General features: G+C 35.8%; 1 protein-coding gene across 4 annotated transcripts; it reads right to left on the reverse strand.

Moving 5' to 3' along the window:
- On the reverse strand, window positions 404-24,526 carry LOC18610590 (guanine nucleotide exchange factor SPIKE 1). 4 transcript variants are annotated; one of them, XM_018115340.1, is made up of 31 exons: window positions 24,360-24,526; window positions 24,132-24,241; window positions 23,759-23,921; window positions 23,557-23,660; window positions 23,319-23,419; window positions 23,156-23,211; window positions 22,936-23,033; window positions 22,697-22,834; window positions 21,228-21,539; window positions 18,148-18,435; window positions 17,114-17,281; window positions 16,841-17,032; window positions 16,598-16,641; window positions 16,090-16,159; window positions 15,586-15,747; window positions 13,662-13,769; window positions 13,459-13,496; window positions 12,967-13,111; window positions 12,140-12,266; window positions 11,328-11,521; window positions 7,919-8,049; window positions 6,490-6,565; window positions 6,206-6,316; window positions 5,366-5,548; window positions 4,337-4,480; window positions 4,027-4,200; window positions 3,563-3,910; window positions 3,145-3,474; window positions 2,407-2,592; window positions 1,026-2,000; window positions 404-840 (listed from the first exon to the last, which is right to left on the reverse strand). In XM_018115340.1, exons 2-31 carry the CDS (start codon window positions 24,228-24,230, stop codon window positions 586-588), a joined length of 5,520 nt encoding a protein of 1,839 aa, XP_017970829.1. In that variant the 5' UTR covers window positions 24,231-24,241; window positions 24,360-24,526; the 3' UTR covers window positions 404-585. The 4 variants fall into 4 exon arrangements, with proteins under 4 accessions (XP_017970829.1, XP_017970828.1, XP_017970827.1 ...); XM_018115339.1 differs by having other exon boundaries at window positions 17,114-17,275; window positions 23,319-23,431; XM_018115338.1 differs by having other exon boundaries at window positions 23,319-23,431.

Consider the following 24,754-nt stretch of genomic DNA (forward strand, 5'->3'; position numbering starts at 1 on the left):
ATTCGGTTAATCTCTCAAATTAAAATGTCGCCATCGCTAGCAATAGCCACTCCTTGCTTGATGCTTTTGCATGTCGGGCTTGGAATGGTCAGGTTGGCTGGTGGGTGGTAAAACACGCCCCACCATTGGCATTCACCTAGTTGTGAAGTGGCAATGCTTGAGCTGTTGAGCCAAAAACTGGTTGCTTGCCGAATCAATTTCCAAGAGTTGTGTATGTTCATTTAAAGAGTTACTGGTTTTGGTGTGATCAATTCATATATATTCATACTCTGCGCGCGAGTCTTTTTCGTTTTCAATTTCTAAACTAGAATACAAGCTTATATTACAGGGGAGGGGACGGTGGCAGATGAGCTCATCCTGATTTTCATCTAACAAGCAAAAGCTACGAGTGTCATCACGTCAATTGGGACCAGAAATGCCTTGCTCAATCGCTCAGGCAGGAGGGAGAGCTTGAATAAGTAAACTACCATAGCCCACAAACAAATTGGTTATTACATACATAAACAAAGATCTACAAAAGAATAAATGTCACCATCTATATGAACAGCTTGCACCAGAAATAATGGAGCAAGGCTTACAACATTATCAGAGTTCTGAGAGAATCGCAGGGATGTAATGAGATAGCTCTGCTGTGAGAGACTGAAATCCATTCACTAGTTGTGTGTGGAAATCCTGGTCTTCTTCTCCAATCAATCTGAAGTGTACTCGAATTGCACGCTTGCAAACAGCCATAAATTCAAGGAGTGCAGCAATGAGCTGCTGTAGCTCCTGAGAACGCAACCTTGTGGCAGGTTCACCTGACAAGAAGGCTGTGCACACACTCAGAACGCCACTATTCACCTGCATATATGCCGAATTTGTTTAGGCGGATGATACAAAAGGTACAAAAGCTTAATCACACAAACACTGTTGAACAACGGTATTAAGTATGGATTTCTGGCAAATCCCTCCTAGATAATTGCTTTAAAGCGAAAACAATAATGAACAAGAAATTGAAAGGCAAATAGAAAATTTGATGAGCTCACTTGAACTGCGACACTGCCTTGAAGAATTCTCTGCAGACTCTGGAGACGTGGCAATTGATCTCCTTCAGAACTACGAGGCTCTTCAAGCTCATTTCGTAAGGCAGCTGTTCGAGTTTCAATCATTCCAATTGCATTCTCTACTGGGGAAAATTCAAGTGATTCAGATTTTATGACCAAGAGCCTATTGACCAGTGCAGGGAATGAGCCTTCAGTCTGAAGAACAGTCCTCCTCTTCCATTGGTCTTCCAATCCACCTTGGGTCTTGCCGTTTTTTGTGAATGGAGTATCAAACAAGAAGCGGTCGAAGACACGTGCACGGACAGTTCCAGTCGAAAGAGAAAAGATTCTCTCCCTTCTGCTTCCCAAATCTTCATCTTCCATGACTGGATCAACAGCCGTTATTTGCAGGTAACAGACTCCAGGCTGCAACTCCTCTGCCTTCACTTGTCTTGAATCAGGGATAATGTGCAAAGTATGATTACCATCCATCCTAGATTCATATATATGACTAAGTTTTTCCATTATGTCACCCAAGCGTACATCACGAGGTTCTCGGTAAACATATTCCTTCCGGTCCAGCTTGCCAAATCTCTCCCCGTAGAATCCAACCCTATAATAAGTAGCATCAGTGAATGGAATAGGGCTTGACTCCTGCTCAAGGATTGATTCGTAGATATTTGTGAGCAATGTATGACATTTAGCCAGCTGTCCGTATGCCCTTCTGCTCTTATAAACTGGAATTACAAGTTCCAAAATGCTTGCACAGAAATGATAGAGCTCAGCTTGAGAGAAAAGCTTATTTGCAAGCTGTAGGTACTTAACAGCAGAGTCAACAGTGAGCTTGGAAGCACCATATCCCTCAACCTCAGCAGCTGATGCCTCAGATGTTATTTCACTGCTGACCATAGGACAAATTTTACGTAGAGCTGTCACATGATCCTTGCTCCAAACACCATCATTTCTAGCAACAAGGGCCTACAACAGAAAAACTCATAGATGATGGCAAAATATGGACAAATTTGCAATTAATTAGCAGTCTTCTTTCTTCCTTTTTTTTTATTTCTAATTTCTTGGCAGCCTTTTTTCCTCTTTATCTGTTTGCCTTGGAGCAAGGCCTTTATGTCCATTTAGCAGGTGAGCCTTCCATTTTAAAAAAATACCGAAAAATAGTCAGTTCCTGCTTTTGGTTCATGACATTCCACTTCCATAACATGTTAATTCATGATTTCTGAAATATAAGAACATGACAACAAATACTTGGAAGTAAGAAAATGGCCAAAATTTGATAGTCATGTTGTTCTCGGCCAAAAAATAGAAAGACTAATGGTCCTTAGAAATCTTATGAAGGTTGCAGGCAAACAAATGTCTCGAACTGACTTACCTGCATTACAACACCAGCAACAGCCACAGCACACTGTGCAGCTTCAGCCCAAGACTGCATTTCTTGATGTGCATCACACAAATGCAGCAACCACATTATGTGAAGATCTGGGACAGGGGCAAATGCCATTGCAAGCTTGTAAAAGCTTTCTGCCGCTGCATATCTATCCATTGACATCACAGAGGCCTGCGAAAAAAAAAGCAGTCAATATTGAGATGTTAGTACGACAGCATTTATTCATCCAGATCACAAGCCAGAAAAAGAAAACAGAACCATTACCACTTCCTGCTGTCAAAACTCACAAATTTTAGCCATGAACAAGCATCTTCTTCATTTGATCTTAAACTAAATTAGCTTAATCATTTAAAGGGAGTGGTTGCATTAGGCAAGCCAAAGCCCATCTCTGAATGAGTTCACGTTTAAACAACCAAATCCTCAATGGCTATAGTCCCATCCCTCCAGGTCACTTAAAGATCAAATTAGGTCTCTGTTGCCACCGTAAGGTGCGGCATGGTCCTGTCATGATGCTTAACTGCATATTCTGCAGAATTCCTTGACTATTTGTGTTACGAACATAGCACTTATTGGACAGTTGAATTGTACTTTTTAAGAGACATATTTCTAATGCCATAACGGTTGCATGAAGACCATACAGGAAACTACCTCACAAAAAAAAAAGAACTAAAAAATGTTCGTAAAATCAGTCTGACCAAAATCTGACAGATCTTTTGGACTTACCAACAGTGCATGCTCCAGACTAGCATCAAGGGCCAGAAGAAGACTGCCAGAGAGAGATTTCACTTCTGACCAGGACCATCGATTCTCTTCAAAATTTTCTGGAGTCACCAATAGAGAATTCTCAGGAAGTCCACACTCATTCAATAGGCCAGAGCTCTTGACCTCATCTGACATTTCCTCCAAAGATTTTCGAAGCCGCCGTGCTTCACCGCTTTCTTCAAGTGTCCCATCAGACTTCATCTGAGTCACCTGCATGTCAGACATTAGCTCGGATAATGTAATAGTCAGCATGACCCTCAACCTCGCAGTCTGCATGAAGTAGAAAGAACTCTGCAAAAATGAAAGAAATAATTGATGTCAGATTGAACAAAAGGAGCCAGCCCAATGGACATCTATCTTAAAATGCCAAAGGGCCTACCTTCACAAGTATTTGAAGCCCAATAACCGCTCTTTTCCTAATATTATCATTTCGGAAGACTGCAAGCCGAAGAAGATGAAAAGCAACTTGCTTTAAGAATCGATCATTGTCCCTAGCCATTAGGGTTGCCCCATGAAGATCAAAGACATGGTTGAAAACAGGTAAGAAAGCTTTCCAGAAAGCCAGTGGCTGATTTCGGGAAAAGAAGCTCATAATTATAGATGATAAACAATCAAGTTTTCCATAATCTGTAGCAATGCTATGGGATGCTGCCATCACAGAAAATTTCTCAGACATTTCCAAAACCTGAAGACTAACAGCAGCACTCAAGTTTTCTTCCCAAAGCTCCTGAAACAAACATAAAAATCAAGAGCAACCTAAATCAATTTCAGAACAAGACCAAATAAGTAACTTTGAAAACACTTTTATTTTTTTGAGAACATGATATTCTTATACAACTGTACCAGCTTTTGTCGCAAAATGGGGTGCAAAGATTCTCTAAGTGCTTGGGCTGAAGCTCCAATCCTAGAAGATTGTGCCTGAGCCAGAGCTTCTCTCAAGGAATATGGCTGGCTTGGGGAGCTTAGCTGAGAATTCACCCTCTGCCACAAGTAACCATTGTCAGGTGTTCCCTGCGGCTGCATTTGAGCAATCAAACAATGTATAAAAAATTTAGCAGATGCAGTTTTCTGTATCTACAAATCAACAACATCCACAAGCAAACACTGACTTCTAAATTTAAGAGCCACAGAAAAAAATACAATAATAACTCACTCTAACATCTTGTCTTGATGCCTCAGATAGATAATTGTTAATTGCAGGGGAAAGCTTATCAGAGTATTTTGGTGAAGTAGGTCCATCACCTACAGGATTGCGAGAACTGCTGCCTATAAGCATACCATCAGCAGGCTTTCTGTGCTGTAAGTACATCATGGAGAATTAGCACAATGGGAAGGGTAAGAAGTGACAAAGCCTCTGCTGCAAACCAATTTTCCATATTACATGGAAAATAATCATAAATTCAGAATGAAAAAGTACATAATGTTGACTAGTATTGACCAGAATAGAGGCGAAAGTCTAAGATAAGCTAGAGAAATAAATTTGAAACATACTAGATGTGCTTGAGCACAAGGTTACCTTTCTCTATAACATATTTGTTTCATGAATATTTCTTCTTATAACAGTTAATAAATGTTAATAATAGAAAAAGCTGACATTCAGCTTGCTTCAGTTTATTTGTGTTTTAAAAAAAAAACAAATTAAATCATCCGGCAATATTATTAGCTTTTAATGTTGTGGGAAAAATTAGCATAGAGTATATGTATTGAGTACTTTCTCACCCCATATACTTTCAGGCATATATATGACAGTATGAATATAAGCATACAAATATTTATTTTCCGTATACACATATTTAATAGGCGCAATGTTGTCCTATAAACAAATTGGTTGGCGGCAATCCAGCATCATCAAGGTTATTGGAATGATGTGATGAACGCTCAGGAGAACGATGCCATTAACTCAATTTAAACGACCAAATGTGTTTAAGCCACTCAAATGCTTCCTCTATATTCTATGCCCAATCATTACCAAGTTCAAGGGCTAAGACACCAACAACCTAGGCTGAAACTTAAAAGAAAAAGTTTAATCATTTATTGTTGTCAAGAAGCATAGGAGATAAGCTAAAGACAACAAATTAAACCTTAACCACATCATGGACCTGCCTAAACAAATAAATTAACAGAATCAACAAACAAGTTTGCACAACAAAAAAGGAAATTGAATATTTAGCTATATAGCAACCTCAAAAAGAACCAGGCATTCCTCCATGAGTTTGAAGAATAATCTAGTTCGAGCAATGCTTTGCTGCCAAGCCTTGACAACTGATGCCTCATCCAGATTACGCACGATTTGCAAGATAATAATCAAAACTTCACGCTTTTCAGCAGCATTTAAGTTGTAAAATACAGGCATTTCATCTAGAATCTGCAGAGAGGAGAAGCTCACTAACAACAAATTTATGCTGGCATAAATGCAGTCGTATCTCATCGAGGTCATCTTTAATACAATCCCATGCCAAATTTTAGACTCCAATATCCCATCCTATGTCCTATTTCGGATTGATAAGATTTGACCTAAGCTTTATGCAAAGCTCTTATGATGGAAGGATGCTAAAAGTTCCAGAGACAAAATGCAATACCAGATATGTAGGTTTTTCTTAGATGATACCAATGACAATAACTGCTTCACCTTCTCAGATGAACATACAAGTGAATGTGACACCAAACAGCCATGTAATTTTGTCACCCATCACTAATTAGTTCATTTGGGTTAAGAAAATTGTAATACCATTCAGGCAATTTCACAAAAATGCAAAATCAGCAATGTTGTACCACTGGCTAATCCTTGTAATCTATGCCATCATAGAGTCCAAAATTCCTAGTTCATGTTACAAAGGTTTTTAACTTAGGAATTCAATTAAAGTAAGCGGTGTTATCTGACATTGGTGAAGTTTTAGAGTTTGTTCTGGCCTTATATTCAAGTTGGAACGTCCCCATGTATTGTCAATTGGTTTTTTGTTGGATGCTTAACAAACTGGAAATATAAATCATCATGCAATAAGATTTCTATAATGCAATTTACCTGGCCAATAAGAGGAAAATATAGTTGGGCAATATATAGCTTGTCTTCAGGCTTTTGATACCGACCGTCAAACTCATGCTTACATAAAAGAACTACCAAAATTCTAGCTGCCTAATCACACCAAAAAGCATGTGTTATTAGAAAGCAATAAAGTATGCCACATATACTAAGCATGGAATGCATCCAAACATAAAAGATTAAAAGAAAGTTCAACATCAAGAGAGACAGAAATGAATATGAACATGATTATTTGAACCAGTTAAGCAGATTTTATCCAAACTCACCTTAGCACGCTGAGATAAATCATCATGATCCCAAGTAAGGAAAATTTCTTGAATCAAGACAGAAGACAGATAGTTCCTACAGCATAATATCAAGATAGTCAAGTGAGCGATGCTGGCATTGTCAGATACTAATTATTTGAGGGCTTGTGCGATCAACACAAGGCCAAACTAACCAATTCGGTTTTTTCAAGGAGAAATCTTAGAGAGAGAGAAAGAGCGAGAGGAAAAAAAACTACTGTTAGTGAATCCTTTGATAAAAAGATAAACTAATTAGATTACTCCATATCAAGGAGCATCACTAATTGACCTCTGGACCATTAGGGACAAGCGACATGGACGACAATCATGTGAAAGCAAGCCAAGATTAATTACCTAGATACTCTAAAAATATGACCTTTATTTGCCATTTTTAGGGCCCCATTTAAGCTGAAATGATACCATTAAGTAATTTTTATGTTTCTTTATAACGCCAGGTATAAAGACAATTTCGAGGTTTCTCAGATGTTGCAGATTTTGGATCTTAACAACTGTGATTTAGATTTTTTTTTCTTTTATTTATTCTTTATATTTTAGGAGTTGGTTTAAGTCAATTTTGGTACTTTCTTATTTTGGATCTCAAGTCCTTAAAAGATAGGATTGCTAGAACTCTACAAGCAGTCATGTAACATATTTTATTATGTAAAGAACTAGTTTCGAATTTCAGTAGCTCTCATGGTCTCTTTGAACAGCCATTTATTACACCATATACAAACTCACATCATTTTATGATCTAATTTTAACCCTAACCCAATATATCCATTCACAGACCAAGCCAGCAATATTTCATCCCAAACCCTTGGTATGCCAATTTAATACCATAGCAACTTAATCAAAACCCCAATTCTTCCCATGGTCACCCATTCTTTCGACCTGACTTCAATTGACCCTGACTAAGAACCTGAAAAGACAACTTTTCGTGCTCACCTACGAAAACAACTAATTTCTCATAATTTAATGCAAACCCCCTGACCCCTTCAAAGCTCTCCTACATCAGAGGTTTGGGTGGGTTATGAAATATCGGTAAACACTGAACTCTAAAAACGTGGAAGACACTATATTATTCCTTCTTCATGAACATGTGTATCATTCAATTAGAAGTTAAGCCCCTTATGCCAACTTTTACAATAACGAAATTTTGGTTGCATTCATAACTAAGGAAATACACTGTTCATTGTGTAAGATAATAACAATGAGGAAAAGTTAATGCCATCTATCATATTAGAACTGATGATAGTGTCAGAGCAACAAGACAACATTGTTATTTAAAAATACATTCAACTTATATAAGTTCTCCCCTGTAAAGAGGGATGTTCTCCATAAAGGCACAACATTGAGCAGAAATTTACATTGAGAAGGAGTGAAGCATACGAACACAAGAAGAATAAAGTACCTATCTGAAGGGTCTCTCCCAGGCATTTCCACAAAAAGATCATGATCACATATTATCTGCAAAAATATTAGCTTGCAATCATGCAGAACTGATTGACATACCCCAGAAAACTTGTCCAGATACAAGGACACCTGCAGCACGTAAAACTCATTTAGAAAGTGACTAACCTCAGAACAACAGCAATAACAACATGATCCAATATTTTCAGGGCCATATACCACCACCAGTTTATTGGAAGTAATCATTTCTCCTTTCCTTCATCCTTGTACATAAAAGAACCCTCTCACCCAAAAGTACAAATATCAGGTTGAGACAGGCCTCCAACATTTGCTGTAACTCATTAAAAAAAACAAGTCTACAGCTGTATGTGGACCTGAATGACCGCTTGTGCTTCACCTTATTAAATAGTAAACAGTTGTGGAAAACCAAAGATACTCAACTCAGACATGCAATGAATAACATCTGTTTTTGCAATCGTAGAGTGACTCTAGAAAGATATATAATCATCAAAATTGCCGACTAGATGAACTTTTTAAGATGTTGACTCATTGTACACATATGCCATACTGCATCCAAGTTTCCCAAAGCCGAAACTACCTTGTTAGTTCCTAAACTCAGAGCCATGGGATCTAAATTAACAAAGAATTCCTCACTCTAGGGATAAGTGTCATGATAGTTATAGACTCTTAAGATTCCTAGATTATCTAACACAAATGTCTATTTTCAACTCCCCCACAGAAATAATATGGTCACTAATTGACATTTTAAGAGGGTTGCTCACAGAGGTTTAGGTAATTTTGCTTCATTTTTTCTGTGTCCGATCAGTCATCATATCTAAACTTAATTGTGCTTCAATTGGATTTACTTGGATTTTATGCTAAAGCTTTTACTAGAATTTAGTGCGTTTCGACCATAATGCTAACCTTCTTTCTTTCTCAATTCTTCTGATGCCATTACACTTGTGTTGTCTATAAATAGCCTTCTACTGTTACATTTTTCACTCAATCAACTGAGATTTGCTTGATAGGATCAGAAGATCAATAGTGGATTCTGTAGGCTTGACATGTTTTTCATCATAAAGATAGAGAGAGATCCATTGTTACCAAAACTGTGATTGTCAATCAGAAGGTATTAGTTGCTTTAGTTACATTTATCCTTTTGATTTTATATTTCTTATTTTATATGTACACTTTTCGTTAGATCAAGAAATTTTCTTAGCATCAATCTAAAATATTTTTTCCTTGCAATATTTGAAAAAGTTCTCTAACCATTTGCATTGTTTGATACAATGACTTTTGGGTTCTTATTGTCCTGCACACCCTATATTTAAATTGGGTTTTTCTGTTGTGCTCATGAGTTATTCAGCTAAGTGATACTTCGAGTGCTTTCAGCTCTTGCTCTGCAGAAGCTTAGGTTTGCAATGGTGGAGGATGGTTGTGCACTGTTTTATGTTTTAGTAAATTTTTATTTTTAAGGGTATACATTTTGGGGCCTGGCTTTTGGACAAATATTTCAGTACTGTAGGATTAAGCCATTTCTTAGCTTTCTTTCCACTTTTTTGCTTTTGTACTTCATAGCTTGCTTGTCATTGTGCTGATTGGGTTAAGTCAAATGCAAGCAAAAGTAAACCATGATTAAGATGCTAGATGAGTGATTGATGACAGCCAATAATAATAATAATCAATTTTGTTGTTGCTTTCTCCAATTTCTTTGTTTGATAGATTGATAAGTCTCCTTTTGCTCAAGGATGTTAAGTACCTTTTCAACATCTACTGTCAATCTTATACCATGGATGTATTAATCTACGTGAACTTGGCAAAAATATTCTCATGTTCCTTTGTTTGACTTCTTTCGATCTTTCAGATATTAGATTCCATTTTAGTTAACCATGATAGAATTTTTTTTTATAGAGTTCATTGAAATAACAAGTGAAGATTGGTTTTGTTAGAAGATAAATAGCAGAAATCAAAGTTTGGAACACCATTTTATTCCCTAAAACATGTTTAATCATAGTAAGTAAAGCATTGTCTAATAATTCTAAAAGAATTTCAAAATAAGAGTTATTACCATTTTCCCTTATTCTATTACCATTTTATCCTATATCATGTAACTTTTAATAGTTTTCGTTTAGGTTTTGCTAAAGAAGTGCCCTAAGGGCACTCTTAAGGGTAGTAAAAGATACTATTTATAGTAATATTCTTGTATTAAGTGTAGTAGTTGACAGTTAACATTATGAATTCTAATTCACTGGAGAAGATATAACTCAATATGATAACTTAAGTTAGCAAAGCCCTTTCTCTTTATAATTATTTTACTACTGTTTTTGTTTCTACTTGACAGATATGGTATTATTTTCACTTTCATTAATTTCATACCCTACTCTTTGATTTATTGATCAGTCATCAATATATTCGTCATTCTAGATTATAAAAACTATATGTCTATATACCAACAAAATAGGATGATTGAAAAAGAATTAATCCAAAATGCTTAAGAAGTACTACATTTATTATAAAAAATTCTTAAAAAGAATTAATTTGGAGTGTTGTCCCTTGTTTGTTGAATATATTAACTCATAATTCTAGATCTTTTTATGAAAGAGGTTACATATTAAAATAAGTTTCTTCTACCTTTTTTTTTGGTTTGAAAGTATGATTAATATATTGTTAAAAATGTTATAAATCTATAATAACTATAAATATTAATTATAGACCCACAGTTTTATATCAAATTATTAAAAAGTCGACCTCCACATAGCAGAGGCATACCCTAAACCCTAGTAATACTACATCTGGAGTTTATTTGGTTGGGATTCATTAAATAAGTCCCCAGTATCTAGAGAAGGCTGTAATCATGGTCAATGGACCTCAGTTTTAGTCTCTAGGTATATGTTTTCAGAATTCTTGCCACAGATTCCTAAAACAAGAGTATGCTTTAGATTTATTAAATTAAAAAATTTTAATATTGTGGGTAGTTCGGCTGTTTCTGAAGAAAGTGAAGAACAACTTGTAGGCTTTAAAGAGGGGATCCAAACAGTTAAATTTCTATTCAAAAAGTTCCCTTAACATGCAATGGTCAATTCATGCTAGACTATGACACTAATAAGTCTAAAGAGCATCAAGTAACAGTTTTCGAATTGTTGTTGCAGATTCTTAGAACAAGAGTATGCTTCAGATTTCTTAAATTAAAAATTTTAATATTGTTGGGTAGTGGGGTTGTTTCTGAAGAAAATGAAGAAAAAATTGCAGGCATAAAATCAGGAATGAAATCGTGAAATTTCGATTCAAAGAGTCTCTTAACATGCAATGGTCAATTCAAATACCAGAATATGACACTAATAAGTGTAAAGAGCATCATGTCCGAGTTAGTAGAGTCTGTATTAGACTAATGAATCAAATAAAAAACATACCAATTCGAAAACTTGGCGAGGCTCAATGACAGACAAAAGATCATAACAAAAGAATGCCAAACTGCTGTTCAATCGTTTCGCCAAGCTTAGCCCTTTCTTACAACGCTCATGAACTTCAGTTAGAAGGCAATCATACAGCTGCATTATACATCTGAACACACCCTCTTTCAATTGCATTGGTGGAACATCTTCATCTATATTAAAAGAAAACAAAAACTGATTTATGGAATTGATGATAGAATACAAGCTATTTTACTTCTATGCTTTAGTGAGACCTTCCTCCAACTTACATTCATTGTAGAATTAACAGAATCATGTCAGTGTGAGGGCATGTGTTTGGGTGTGTCTGTATATATATATATATAAAAGGAGGGATCAATTTATATCGATCTAAGAATTCATATCTTTTTATGTAATATACACATTTTAATCCAATGTTAAATTTCATGATCTACTCATGTAATCATTCTTACCAAAATTTCAAGTAAATTAAATATACATAGTTAGTTTTGACATGATAAGACTTTCAACCATTAAATATATGTTCTAAAAGAAACAGTACTCAACCAATAGGATATAGATATCAGATTGACTTAAAATTTAAGCGCGTGAAAGGCATGAATATAATATTAACTCCAACACTTAACTTGTTAAAACATTAGCTGCAGAGAAAGTTACAGAAAGATATAACAGTTGGCAATTGCTACATTGGTTTAAGTATGAGAGAGATTCATATGCCTTCATGTGTATGCGTGTGTGTGTGTGTGTACACGCATGCATTGAAATTCTTCTTGCATGTAAGGTAAATCTACCTAATGGAAGACTATGATAGAACAGACGTGTTTGCTCCAATGCCATTGACTTGACAATTAGCTCAAGAAAAAACCAAGCCATTGCCAGCACATCATCATATACTGGTCCAACACGATAACCCTTAGCCTGCAGAATGGTATCATATATTAAAACTATCAAAGGAAAAAAGTACTAATAAAATACAGAATCAACAATGCAATGATTTCAGTCCCTATGATTACTAACTAAAGTCCACATTAGACTAACATTATAAGTAACTTGAGCACCAAGAGCTCAGCTGCTATTTGATAAAAAGTTTTGACTTCTTTGAAAATTTTAATTTTTGATGATTTAATTTTTTTCAGTGCATTTGGCTTATCATTTTGAAGATAAACCATAATTCCGATGAAAAATATTGAACGTGTTAAGTTAAAGCCTACTCGATGCATTAAGTCAATATTGCTTAAAAGTTTTTTATATACTGTAATTTTGTTTTTTAAAATTCTTCTTCAATGTGAAATGCCTACGTAATCATAAATTATAAAAGTATGCAAACAAAATCTCTTCAATATTTTATTTTCAGCATTCCAATTAGTTATGATTCTGAGGTTCCACTAGTCAACTATTAGAAATTTGTAAGTATAAAACCTGGGTAAATTAGAATAAAGTGAATAGCTTGGGTGATATAGGAATTTAGAAATTATGACATGACATTTTCTGATTAAGAATCTACTAGGTAGTAACATATAGAAAGCATACCACATCATTAAATTTAATCAAGAAAAAGGATATCAAAGCAGGAAGGAAAAACAAGGCAGCTAATAATAGTAACTACTGGGTAAATTACCTTACTACGAGCCAAGCTACCCCACACAGTAGACAAACCCGGATAAACTGGAGGTTGACGACCACCAAAGTCATCAAAAGCATAATCTACATAATTAACTAGAGAGCGATTTCGTTCAGCATCATCAACTGACTCTTGCTGCACCCTGCAAAAAAAAAAAAAAAAAAAATAGATTACACATGCTAAAAGAAAAAACTGATGTTCAATTTGATAAAACCAGAAAAGGCAATGCTCTTTGCCTTAACCAGTTCATAAAGCACATGCTAAACGTTCAAACAATAATGATGAAGGATGAGTTTGCTTCATAAGCATAAGATAAAATAGCCAACATGGCAGAAATTAGAAGACTGCATACATAAATAACATGACAAAGGTAATTTTGATTAAAATAAATACCCAAGCAGGCACAAGATTTTGACGTTTTCATGGTTATGATGAGTGCATTACATGTATTACGTAACCATCTGTCAATCAATTAACTAAAGAGCAAACCTGGTTAGGATATTGACCATGGCTCTGAATGCAGCAACCTGAAGCAATGAACCGAAATGAGATAGCAGCATATACAGTAAGCAAGCCAGTATAACATGGAGAAGCTAAATTATCATATGCTAGAGGAAAATATAAGGCCACTTAGAGGGGGAAGGGGAACACAAATTTTTAAGTGCATAAAAAATGAAAAAATTTAGTTTAACCTGAAGGGTTTCTCCACCATTCCCTATAAGATGGAGAAGCATATTCAGAATTGGGTGAAGAAACTGAAGCAAAGCAGTGGAATCAACATTCTTTAAGCTGTTAATTGCCTGCAACACATTATGAGTTTCATGTCATATATGTACATAAATGTGCAATGCAATTTTAAGAACATCCAGGATATCTGTATTTGGTAACATAAGATGCAAGGATGAAAACAGGCTCTGCCTGATTTAAAGTCCTGAAACACCCTTCACTTTCTACTTTGTCCTCTCTCTCTCTCTCTCTCTCTCTTCTTGCAGGGAGGGGGGGTGTCTGTCATGGAACAGAGGTATAGGCAGTTATACTATATCCGCTCATCCTTATTGTCTAGCCCGCTACAACTTCAATGGGGTTGTTCCTCGTTATGATTGTAATCGTTATTATTACAACTCAACACCAAAATCCAAATTCAAATGTGAAATGCCTTTTGCAAGTGAATGAAAGAGTGTTAAAACCAGAAAAAGAATTGAAATTGAAAGTATACATAAAGCGTCAACAAAATCTAGATGCCCAGCTCTCTATTATTTCTTGTACTAACTGGGAAACTTACATAGACTACTCATTATGGCAGCATGTGCAAGGTATGTACAAGCCATTTTCATGAAGACATTTTCTTTTAAGTTGCTTTTAGATTTTTTTTATATTTGGGGAAAGAGGGAAACCAAGCTCTCTAAGCAAAGGGATACATGCACCCACCATTGAACCAAATGCTCAAGGCAGTTACTTTTAGAAATTAAATATATATAGTTCTTAAATTTAATTGGTTGCTATAAGATTGAAATTTTTAAAAAAGATATAGATAAGCATTCATTAATTTTGTGCTTTAATTTGCATTTAGAATTTTAAAAATAAATACTTCAAATAAACCTAGATAAATATCATTTTTCGCAAAATGTAAATAAAATGCATAAATGAGCTCAAACGTCAGATTTTGGTTTGTCCAACTAATCAAATTATAAAATTGTAAGTAAAAGAATTGCAGGTGACATGAACTCCAAACATATTTTCAGACCTCCACCAAGACCCCAAAGTTCTGAATTGTAGGATGCATCAAGAATTAATGAGCTCAAACAAGGCTAACTTTGACTCATATATACTCTATTTTGCCCTGTTGGAATGCCAATATGTCAGGAAGCTCTAGCAACCTTTTCGTTTTGGAAGACCTAGAGATCAATAAACTTGCAAGTATTACAAACGACATGTGCAAGTGCGAGCAAATCTAAACCCTAAACCAGCAAGAGAAGGAAGATCACCTCCTCTGATGGCAAGGGTGAGGGGAAGAAACCCCCGTATTATATTTTTGAAGCAATTTGTTAACAGACTAAAAAGTGTTGGTTTTCCTTTCTTTTCTTTGCCCAAATGTCAGATTTTGGTATGTCCAACTAATCAAATTATAGAATTGTAGGTAAAAGAATTGCAGGTGAGATGAAACCCCCAAATTTTGGGAGCTCCACCAAGACCCCAGTGTTCTCATTTGTAGGATGCATCAAGAATTAAAGAGCTAAAATAAGGCTCACTTTGACTCATATATACTCTACTTTGCCCCCTTGGAAAGCCACTACGTCAGGAGGCTCTTGCAACCTTTTATTTTTGGAAGCTCTAGAGACAGATAAACTTGCAATTATTACACAAGCCACGAATGAGTGTCGGCAAAGATACAAATACCTATCTATGTCCATTGCTGTAGATATTAAATTTGAATTGAAGTATCTAGCTAGGCCTCCACTTCTAGTTATTCATCTCAGTTTATGATGTTCATCTTGCAATAAAGTAGTAAATTTCAACTTATAAAAACTAAATTAGGATATAATTAGGGGAAAAACACAATGGATCTAAAAGATAGAAAAATATGGAGATGAACCAAGTAGCATAAAAAAAAAGTACCTCCAAAAGTTCAGAACCCCAAGGTGGGCTTGTTCGAAGAGTGTGTCTATCATATTCAAGAAAAAAATCCCTGATGCGCTCATTAATTGGGTACACAGACGAACATAGTCTTAAGCGCAATTTGAAAATACTTTTTCCATCTTCCAAATAATCCAACCTCTCCTACAGAGAAGAGGAAAAGTAAACATGAATTGGCAATGTCAAGTTTCAAAGCCAAGCATCCAACTCGCCACATCAGACTGGAAACACAACTCATAACACTAATGGACTAAACTATCTCATATAAGCATAAAAAAGCTTTGCTTCCAACTATATGCCCTTGAATATCATTCATAAACACCAACAACACCAGACTAAGTCAAAGTAACAAGTTTGTTTAACAATACAAAACAAAAATACAACAAATAGATTGATTATAAACAGAATGACAATAGTTCATCAAACTACAGTGTAGAAAATAATAGAGCAGTTATCATATTTAATACTTAATGCTGCCAAACATACCTTGCCAGAATCCTGGAGATAATGTGGAACCAGTTCTCTCATTATTGGTAAAGAAATTTCAGACCGCAATCTGAATTTAAGAAAAAAAATTCAAATTATGGATTTAATGAACGATGGGACTAATGACAAGGAAACATATATTCTAAAATCTTTAATAATAATAGAAAAAAGACAAGAAAGTGCGACATAAATAAGCTGAAAATAAACCTTCGCCCCAGAAATGAATAAAAATTAGTAAAGCACCTAAGCATTTGTTTTCACCCCATAGATGAAGCACCCACTATTTCTCCAATTTCTCCAAAATAATTGATAATAATGGCCTATCACCTAACACCATCTAATGCTAAACTAAAAATAAGCATACTAAATCAGTGGTCCTTGGCCAAAAAAATAAAAAAACAGTTGTCCCATTTCATAACTAATTATCAATTTTTTAAGCATGAAGCAGTGATTTGTTATTTCCAATTTCAAGATAAAACGAGGAAGTTCAATTTGAGCAAATACATACTGAGCATGGGTGGACAATGGAAGTGATGCATATCCGATAACTACCTGCCAGGTTAACAAACCAAATGACTCTTCCTACAATATTAATATGATAAATAAAAAGGGAAAAAAAAAGTGAAGGAAGAGAAAGCTCAATAATAGCTCTGAAATATAAAATTTATTTTTAAAAAATGAATAAAAACTAAATTACAGATGAAGTCCATGCTATCCTTGTTTCTCGAACATAAATTCATGCAGAACTCACTGGTTTTGGAGCTTCGAGTTTAGTTTGAAGATCGACATGGAAGAAAGTAAATAAAAGGTGATGCGATGGTGTCCAGACAGCAGGCAGTGAAACTTTAATCTCATCATGGTAGCAGGCCACCCTAGCACCGACAGCAACTTGCGTGTGGGCACATTTCTGGAGTGATGAACCACGCTCCCTTGGATACATTGCCTAGTTGTAATAATTGGACCACAGAAACAAGTAAGATAAAATCTAGAAAACTGGATGCAAAACATCAACCAACACAATTACCTCTAAAGGCTGCCTACGAGCATCTGCATCATCCTTTCTTAGCTCAACTCGTATGAATAGATTCCTTTTCCGACTCAAACTCACAGTTAAGGGATATACATATAGACAATGAAAGAGCTGCAAGAATGGCTCATTTCTCATTGTTGTACGGAAGTCAAAAGCCTGAAACTGTCAGATGAATTAACATTGAAATTTAGATAAAATGAGTTCCACACAATTAACAATTAGCACTGCTGATTGAATTTTAAAAAAATATAAAATAAAATGGCTGATAGCATGCCAGTCCCAATGAGAAGATTCTCAGATGCACAGGAAAGTAGCAGCCAGATCACAATCATCAAATTACAAGGAGCATGTAATTTGGAAGACTGCCTACTTGGGTTAGGTTCAGTTTAATTTTTAACCCAAACCCAAAGTATAGGCTACTTAAAAAACTAAAGACTACAGCTAAATTGCATGCTCTTAATTGAAGCAGCAACTTGACAAGGATCACCCACACATTTTTCTTAAGTAATTTTCCACGGCCACACAGCACATTGATCATTAATGGACCCAAAAGGTGCTCCAACTATGAATTTGAGAAAACTTACAAAATGCATAACACTGCCATGTGCATCAACTAATAAGAAATATAAATGAGTTAGTAGTCAAGTGCAAAAGGATAGCAATTTTACTATCAACAAAGCATTTAAGAATTGAATAATTGTACACCTATCACTATGATTGATTCATTCTCTGATCCCTGCAGTTAATATAATTTTCCTAGTCAGAGATTCTGACAGAATAGCTGGCACCATAATACTAAACAGGAAATTTTGAATATGCACTCAGCCAATTAAGCCACAAACCATGCTTAGAGATTGGACATCAGTTAATATATAAAATGGAAAAAAAAAAACATGACAATTAGAGCCACCATTCTCAATGGTATGATCACCAATATCTTCCTATCAGCTGTGCAAAGAAGTAATTTCTAGTTGGCATGCCATAGGTAAACCCAAGGACAAAAATCAGCACAAAAGTGTTCTGCTTACATTATCAGCACAGAAATCTGGATTTCCCTGAGTGTTAGATCCATTTCCGGAGACATCTTTCCCATCACTCGAAATCCACTTGGAGTTGCTACTCTGAGGTCCATCCAGACCATTTCCAGGACTCTTTGAAAACAGCATATCAGCAACGGGATCCGCTGGATCCAGGAAATCATTTGTCACACTGCCACTTTCTGATACATTTTCCAGCTCAGTATGAACAGTCTGGTGCTTCTCAATTTCCAATTTCAAAACACCTTTGACAGGTTTATGGACCTTTCGTTTAGGATCCTATTATATCAGAAAAAAGGCAAAAAGAAAACAGAATATTAGAAGAAAACACTATAGAAAATAGCAGATACATAATAGAGGAAAAAGAAGAGCAAAACAGGAAGCTAGTTTAACGTAATATCACCATGCAAACACAAATGTTGACAGAATACAAGGACCAATCAACTGATGAACAGGTTATTGATGATAAGAATGACAGTCGATATATTCACAATACTATTAATGGTTCACATTCCAGAATGGCCCTCGATCAGAAAATTGGAGAAACATCCCACTTGATTGGCCAGCAATTTACAGCTGTGCAATGCTTTATGGCCTAAAACAGCTGTAAGCATGTAAATTACCTTTAATTGAAGGCTCAGCTTAACAAGCCTTGAGTATACTGACACTAAAACGATCATAGAGGACTTCAATTTAATTGGTCATCAAACAGCCTAGAAAGCGGTCCCATTGTGCTTGAAATGGACAATGCAAAGCAAAAGGAATAATAAGGCTTGTTAGGAAGCTTGCCACATCCATTCAAGCATGGAGAGGCCAGGAGGCATCATGGCCCATCCTAATTTCTCCCAAACTTTCAGTTAGGATCTGTTTGTTTTACAGAAAATCACTTGTTGGAGGAAAATATCCTTCACAAAATACATATATATTTTCTATTGTTTGGATACACAATAGGAAATATTTTCTGTTTTTTGGCACCTTATAGAAACTTTTAAAAAACATAGTAAAGACCTCAATACTTTGCTCAATCTTCAGATAGATCAAAAATTATCATCAACTAAATGATGCATGTAAAATAAAATTGCAAAAGCAAAAACCATTTCAAAATTAAGGCAATCTTTTTACCCAAAACAGAATTCAATTCATGCTACCTATTTTAATTTGTGCTACTCATACAAGGACTTGGAAAACCCATTTCAAATTGTTCAAAATCCATTGGCAAACACATGTTTAGGATGGATTGTAGCAGCAAAACAGCACCAAGAAGAGATTAAATCACGAGTGATGCAAATGTGTGACTAAGGGAAGTTTGCCTTCAATGTGAATGGCTTATGGGTTCGTGGGTTTGTGGGACGAAGAGAGTTTTAGGGAGTGAAAGGTGAGGATGATTGAGGTAGATAGCTGACAATGGAGGTGGTGAAGGTAGGTTCAATGTGAATCTCAATTTACACGTTTGAGGGGAAAAGGGAGATTGAAGGAGAGAGACGACGGATGGAGAGGTGGGGGTGGTTGGGAATGTAACCAATGCGTTGTAGCAGTGGAGGTGGGTTCAACATTAACATGTTCATGGATTTGAGGGAGAAAGGGAGAGGAAGGGACTGAAGGGGGAGAGAGACAATATAGGGAGATTGAATGAGGAAAGAGACTGAGGGAGACAGCCAGTGGTGGTGGCAATGGGGACGGCTCAATGTGAATGAAATTACGGGGTTTCTGGTAGAAAGGGAGCAAGTTCGGAAAATATCTTCCATTTTTAAGAAAGGAAGACAATTTCCAAGTTTAGGCCGCGTTTTCTGTTGACTCAAAAGGCTTTTCTGGTTAACCAAAACTTTTTTACCTACCAAACACAAGAAAATGCAGAAAATGACTTCCAAAAGTTATTTTCCACTGAAACAAATGGAGCCTTAACCCCTTTATTGTTTTCGAATTTTCTTACCTACCCTTAAGCCCCCTTAACTTCCTCACATTCTTTAACGTTTTCCATATTCTTCACTTCATCTGTCAATATTTTTCAACATTTATCCAAATGCATGGATTTTGAAGCTTTTGCAAAGCTCCTTTCACAAGATCCGCATGGTTTATCCACAATATATACCTAACTTCTAGCATATATGGTTAGATTTTATTTTCTGCTTTTACAAAATCTTTTGCTGCAATCTTTTAAAAAAATATCATGTTAATAGCATAACAAGGTTTAATAAGACAAAAATAACAAATTCAACAGAATTAAATTTTAAATAACTTATTTGTTGTATAAAGTATTTAAAAAGAAAAGTCAAATAACATTACATCAATTTTCCTTAAGTTTAAAAGTGTATAAACTAACACTTGGCTTCAAATTCTGAGTTTTTCCAACATGCATGGTAAGAAGAAAACATTCTCAAAACATGCACACACACAAGCACCCACCCACACACTTTAATCAAGCAAGAATATTCAACAGCTTTAACAGCAAGTCACAAAGGTAAAGTATTATTATTACCATATACAACAGCAGTGGAGTTTTAAAATTCCATAGGCTCAAATAAACACCACATGTCAATGCATGTACATATCTCAACTTAATAACTTCCTTACCACATGGACATGTGGCATGTAATAAAACCCACTTGTGCAGTATAAAAACTCCACTGCCGGTGCATAAGATAATAATCCTGAAGGTAAAACAAGAGGATAGAAAAGCCTAAAGAAAATATAAAGATTCCCTCCCCTACTCTCTCACACACACGAGGGTGAGGAGAGAATAACATAATACCTTTCTGGTGGACAAATTAGACCACAATGAACTTAAAACGTATCAACAACAAAAGCTCAGCAAGGGAACTTGGGAAGAACATTGGCTATATATTGAAGTTAATCAACAAAGAAGACCAAAGTTAGTTAACCACTTACTACAAATGAAGCAAAGTTAAGCTAATTTATACTGATATATAGAAGTTCATATAACATTAACAATCACTTAAAGTTATATTGATGTGGAGAGAAGCAAAAAGAGGTCAAGTTTTTCCATTAAATATCTTGCCAACCTGTTCACTAACAAACCACAGATAAAAGGCGAGAAAGCAACTAAGCAATACCTGAAGTGACTCCTCAGTATAGCTTTCTTTCACTTTATTTAGATTAGATATTTCAACAATAACAGAACTTCCACTAGAATAACCCAGCTTTCCATCTGATGTAACCTTTGCAATAGGTTCAAACACACCCTCATGAGAACTCGACCCAGAAATGCTGGGAGCAAGAGGGCTACTAGGAGAAGCAGATCCACCAGAAGCTGCACCAATGCTGTTATCAAATAATGGAACAATAGCCCAGGCGAAGGACTCACTGTAAGGCATTATACGAGACCACACCTGCAGCTTCTGCCTCTCTCTCTCAGTCAAGTGCACCTGTTTAGAGAGAGGATAGAGAAAAGAAATAGTTATAAGGGAGCGTTTATTTTAGGGAGTCCAAGACATATTGTCATTAGTATGACAAAGCTTAACAAAGTCTTCATACTAGATTTACAAAATTTGATGGCTATAAGTCGTCTCTTAATCACAGAAGCGCAAAAGCACCACATGCTATTTATATCTAATATTCATTTTCTGGAAGATCATCAACAGTCAGGCTGTTTTCAGCCTTCTTTTTAGTATAAATAAAACACCTTCTCTCATACTATAAACCCTAGGCCACCACATATATTATAACAGTTTTCCTTCTAAGCAACCAACCTGATAGCCTTCCAGTTGCCAATGTTTTTGTGCAGCAAAAAATATCAACAAGCTGCCATTTTACTGTAACACAGCATGCAGCCGAAGAATGACTAATGTAGTAGCCATCTAAGCATAAAAGTCAGATTTATGTCCTCAGATCAAGCAGATTTTAGAAGCATGTACTAATACCAAATTGATTCTATTTAGAGTAAGCAGGTGTTTGGCCCAGCCTTTAAGAAGGCTTCTCTAATAAAATTGCTGAAGTAAGGAGTTTGAAACTATTGAAAAAACTTACACAGGAAGCTGATGACAACTATTAGACCACTACAAACTGAACCAGAATTTGTAGCTTAACTTTAAGAGCTACAGCAAGTAGAGGCTAAAATTTAAACTTTAATGAAACTTTTGTTGTCCCCACTTCAAAGCAGTTTTTACAAAATTACTACCAAACAGCTTTCTACATTGTATAATGCTTCTAAATCAAAATTGCCAAACACTATATCCACTTTCCTTTATAGCACTTCTGGAATAGCTTTATTAGAACAGCACTTTTTTAAAAGCTCCAACCAAGCCCAACAGACTGTAACATTGATTTGGATAACAGTTGATCACTCTAGCCCCAAACCAATATCAAGCACCAAAAACCTATAGAAACTCATATACTACATGCGACAGCATTGATTTTCAACAGGTCAACAGGATTTACTCCAAAATGAGGAAGTGATGAGGAGGGATCACAAGCAATCCCATTAGCAGATAACAAACAAGGAAATAAAATATCAAAATCTGACAAATTAAATGAGAGATTGAAAACAAGAAGAAGCCAGTGTGATAGATGTCCATGCAAGTACCGGTTCTTTACGTGAATAAACTGAAGGGGTTACACCGCCTTCTTCTGTTGCAGGCTTCTCTAACTGGATTAGCAAACAGATTGACGCTGATGGAGCATCTAAATAGAATATTCCATGATGTTCTAAAGGCACTTTAGCCTGTCAAAAGAGTAACAGAAACAAATACTCCTTAGTAATCATTTATTGAAAATTAATCTTATTAGATAAAATGAAAGGGCATAGCTGGCCTTATTGCTTACATCCTGCATTTCACTTGGTAGCTCACAAAAATAGAAATCTTCCGACAGTTTTTCTCTTCTCTCCCTATTATATATGCAAATGGTTCCATAGAATGGCTCTGCGAGAGAAAGAAGTTATCTAAGTCAGAAACCTGGAAACAGTAAAAAGAATGAAAGTGAAGTAACAACACGGTAATGAGAAGCCAGAGTTTCCTGTCAATTATAGGGACGGAATGCTAACCAACAAGTCCAGCTTGAAAGGAAAGGGACAGAACTTTGACTGAGATCTTCAATCCACTATGGTTACCCATCCCAAGAGACAAAGGGTCATTCAATGAGAAATTAATCTAAAACAAACCAGTAACATCAAACAAAAAATTTTACTGGAGCAATAAGATTCAAACCTGCCATACTGTGTTGTAGCGGTTTCTGAAATCCTTTGGCCAAATATCATTGACCTCTCATTTCCCCAGTCAAAAGCTGGTTCATAAGCTGGGAGGGGAGACTGACCAAAATGCTACAAATATATCATGAAATTTTAAAGGAAATTACCACTAACGGGAAATTAAGAGGATATACTGTAGAAGCTAATAAAGTGGGAGAAAATGAAAAATAGCAAGGTGAATGTATAACCAGAGCAACCTTTGTAATATCAGCGTTGGTAAATTGCCTTCCTGAGGAACTTGGGACGTCATCATCGGTAGCATCTTCAGCTTTAATTTGCCTCGCACTGGCAAGCTGCATTTCTGCATAAATATAGCAGATACCAGAGCAAATAGGATGTAAGAAATTAATAGCATTTTTTTTTCTTTCAAGAAAAAGTAGATGGTAGCTAGAATCTCACCCGTCTCAATATCAGTATCCGGGCCTTCAAATATCTGATTCTGGAAGGAAACAGGACTGATAGTTTCATAGTGGCCATATTTGTTATCATCTTTAACCCAATCGCTTCTATAGCACTGAACGAGTTCATTTAGATGTGGCCACTGCTCCAAATTTTCATCAAGCTGAGTCCAACAAAACATACAATTCGCTTTAGCATAAGAAAATCCAATTTTGTTACGTACATTATCTAACAAAAATATAAACAAGCAAATATGAGGGGTTTTACCCTAGACGCTACTACTTCAAAAGTTTGAAAAAATATTTTCCTTTTTCCTATACAAAATAAAAATAAATAAATACTAGAAGCAAGTAAAGAAGAGAGAAAAAGTGACCAAAGGATCCAGCTTGAGATGAGGGAGAAAGTGTCGTGGTATTCTACGAAAGCGATAACCCCCGCCCCCGTTGCCATTGCCAGAAACGTTGCTATCCATTACACCAGATTCTGCATTTTTACATGATAATTTAGTCTTTAAAAGTTGGAACCAGGTAAAATACAATGCGTATTGAGCAGATCTGAAACAAAAACCCTGCACTTTGGCAAATGAGAGAAAAAGGAATACCCGAGAGACAACGGATCGATGCAAGTTGAGAAAGATCTGAGAGAGAAATCTGAACCCACGGCTACGCAAGTTGAGCGGTGGAAAGTTTAAGCCGTACAGAGCAGAGGAGCACGGGCACACTACACAGGACACGAGTCAATATCACTCTAAAATCTGGAAATAGGAACTGTCGTTTTATCTCATTCTCGACTCCCGACTCTCGTCTCATGTTAGAAGAACAATACACTAATTACAAATTAATTTTTATAATTACCACTTATTGTCTATACTTTCTTTTTAACATTTTTTAAATGTATGTGTTATTTAGCTGCTACACACAAAATATGTGAAAAATATTGCCTAGATATTTTAATTATTAAATTTCTATTAGTAATTCAAAAAATGCAGCAAATTGT

This window comes from Theobroma cacao, chromosome 2, assembly GCF_000208745.1.
Source record: "Theobroma cacao cultivar B97-61/B2 chromosome 2, Criollo_cocoa_genome_V2, whole genome shotgun sequence".
Taxonomy (NCBI): domain Eukaryota; kingdom Viridiplantae; phylum Streptophyta; class Magnoliopsida; order Malvales; family Malvaceae; genus Theobroma; species Theobroma cacao.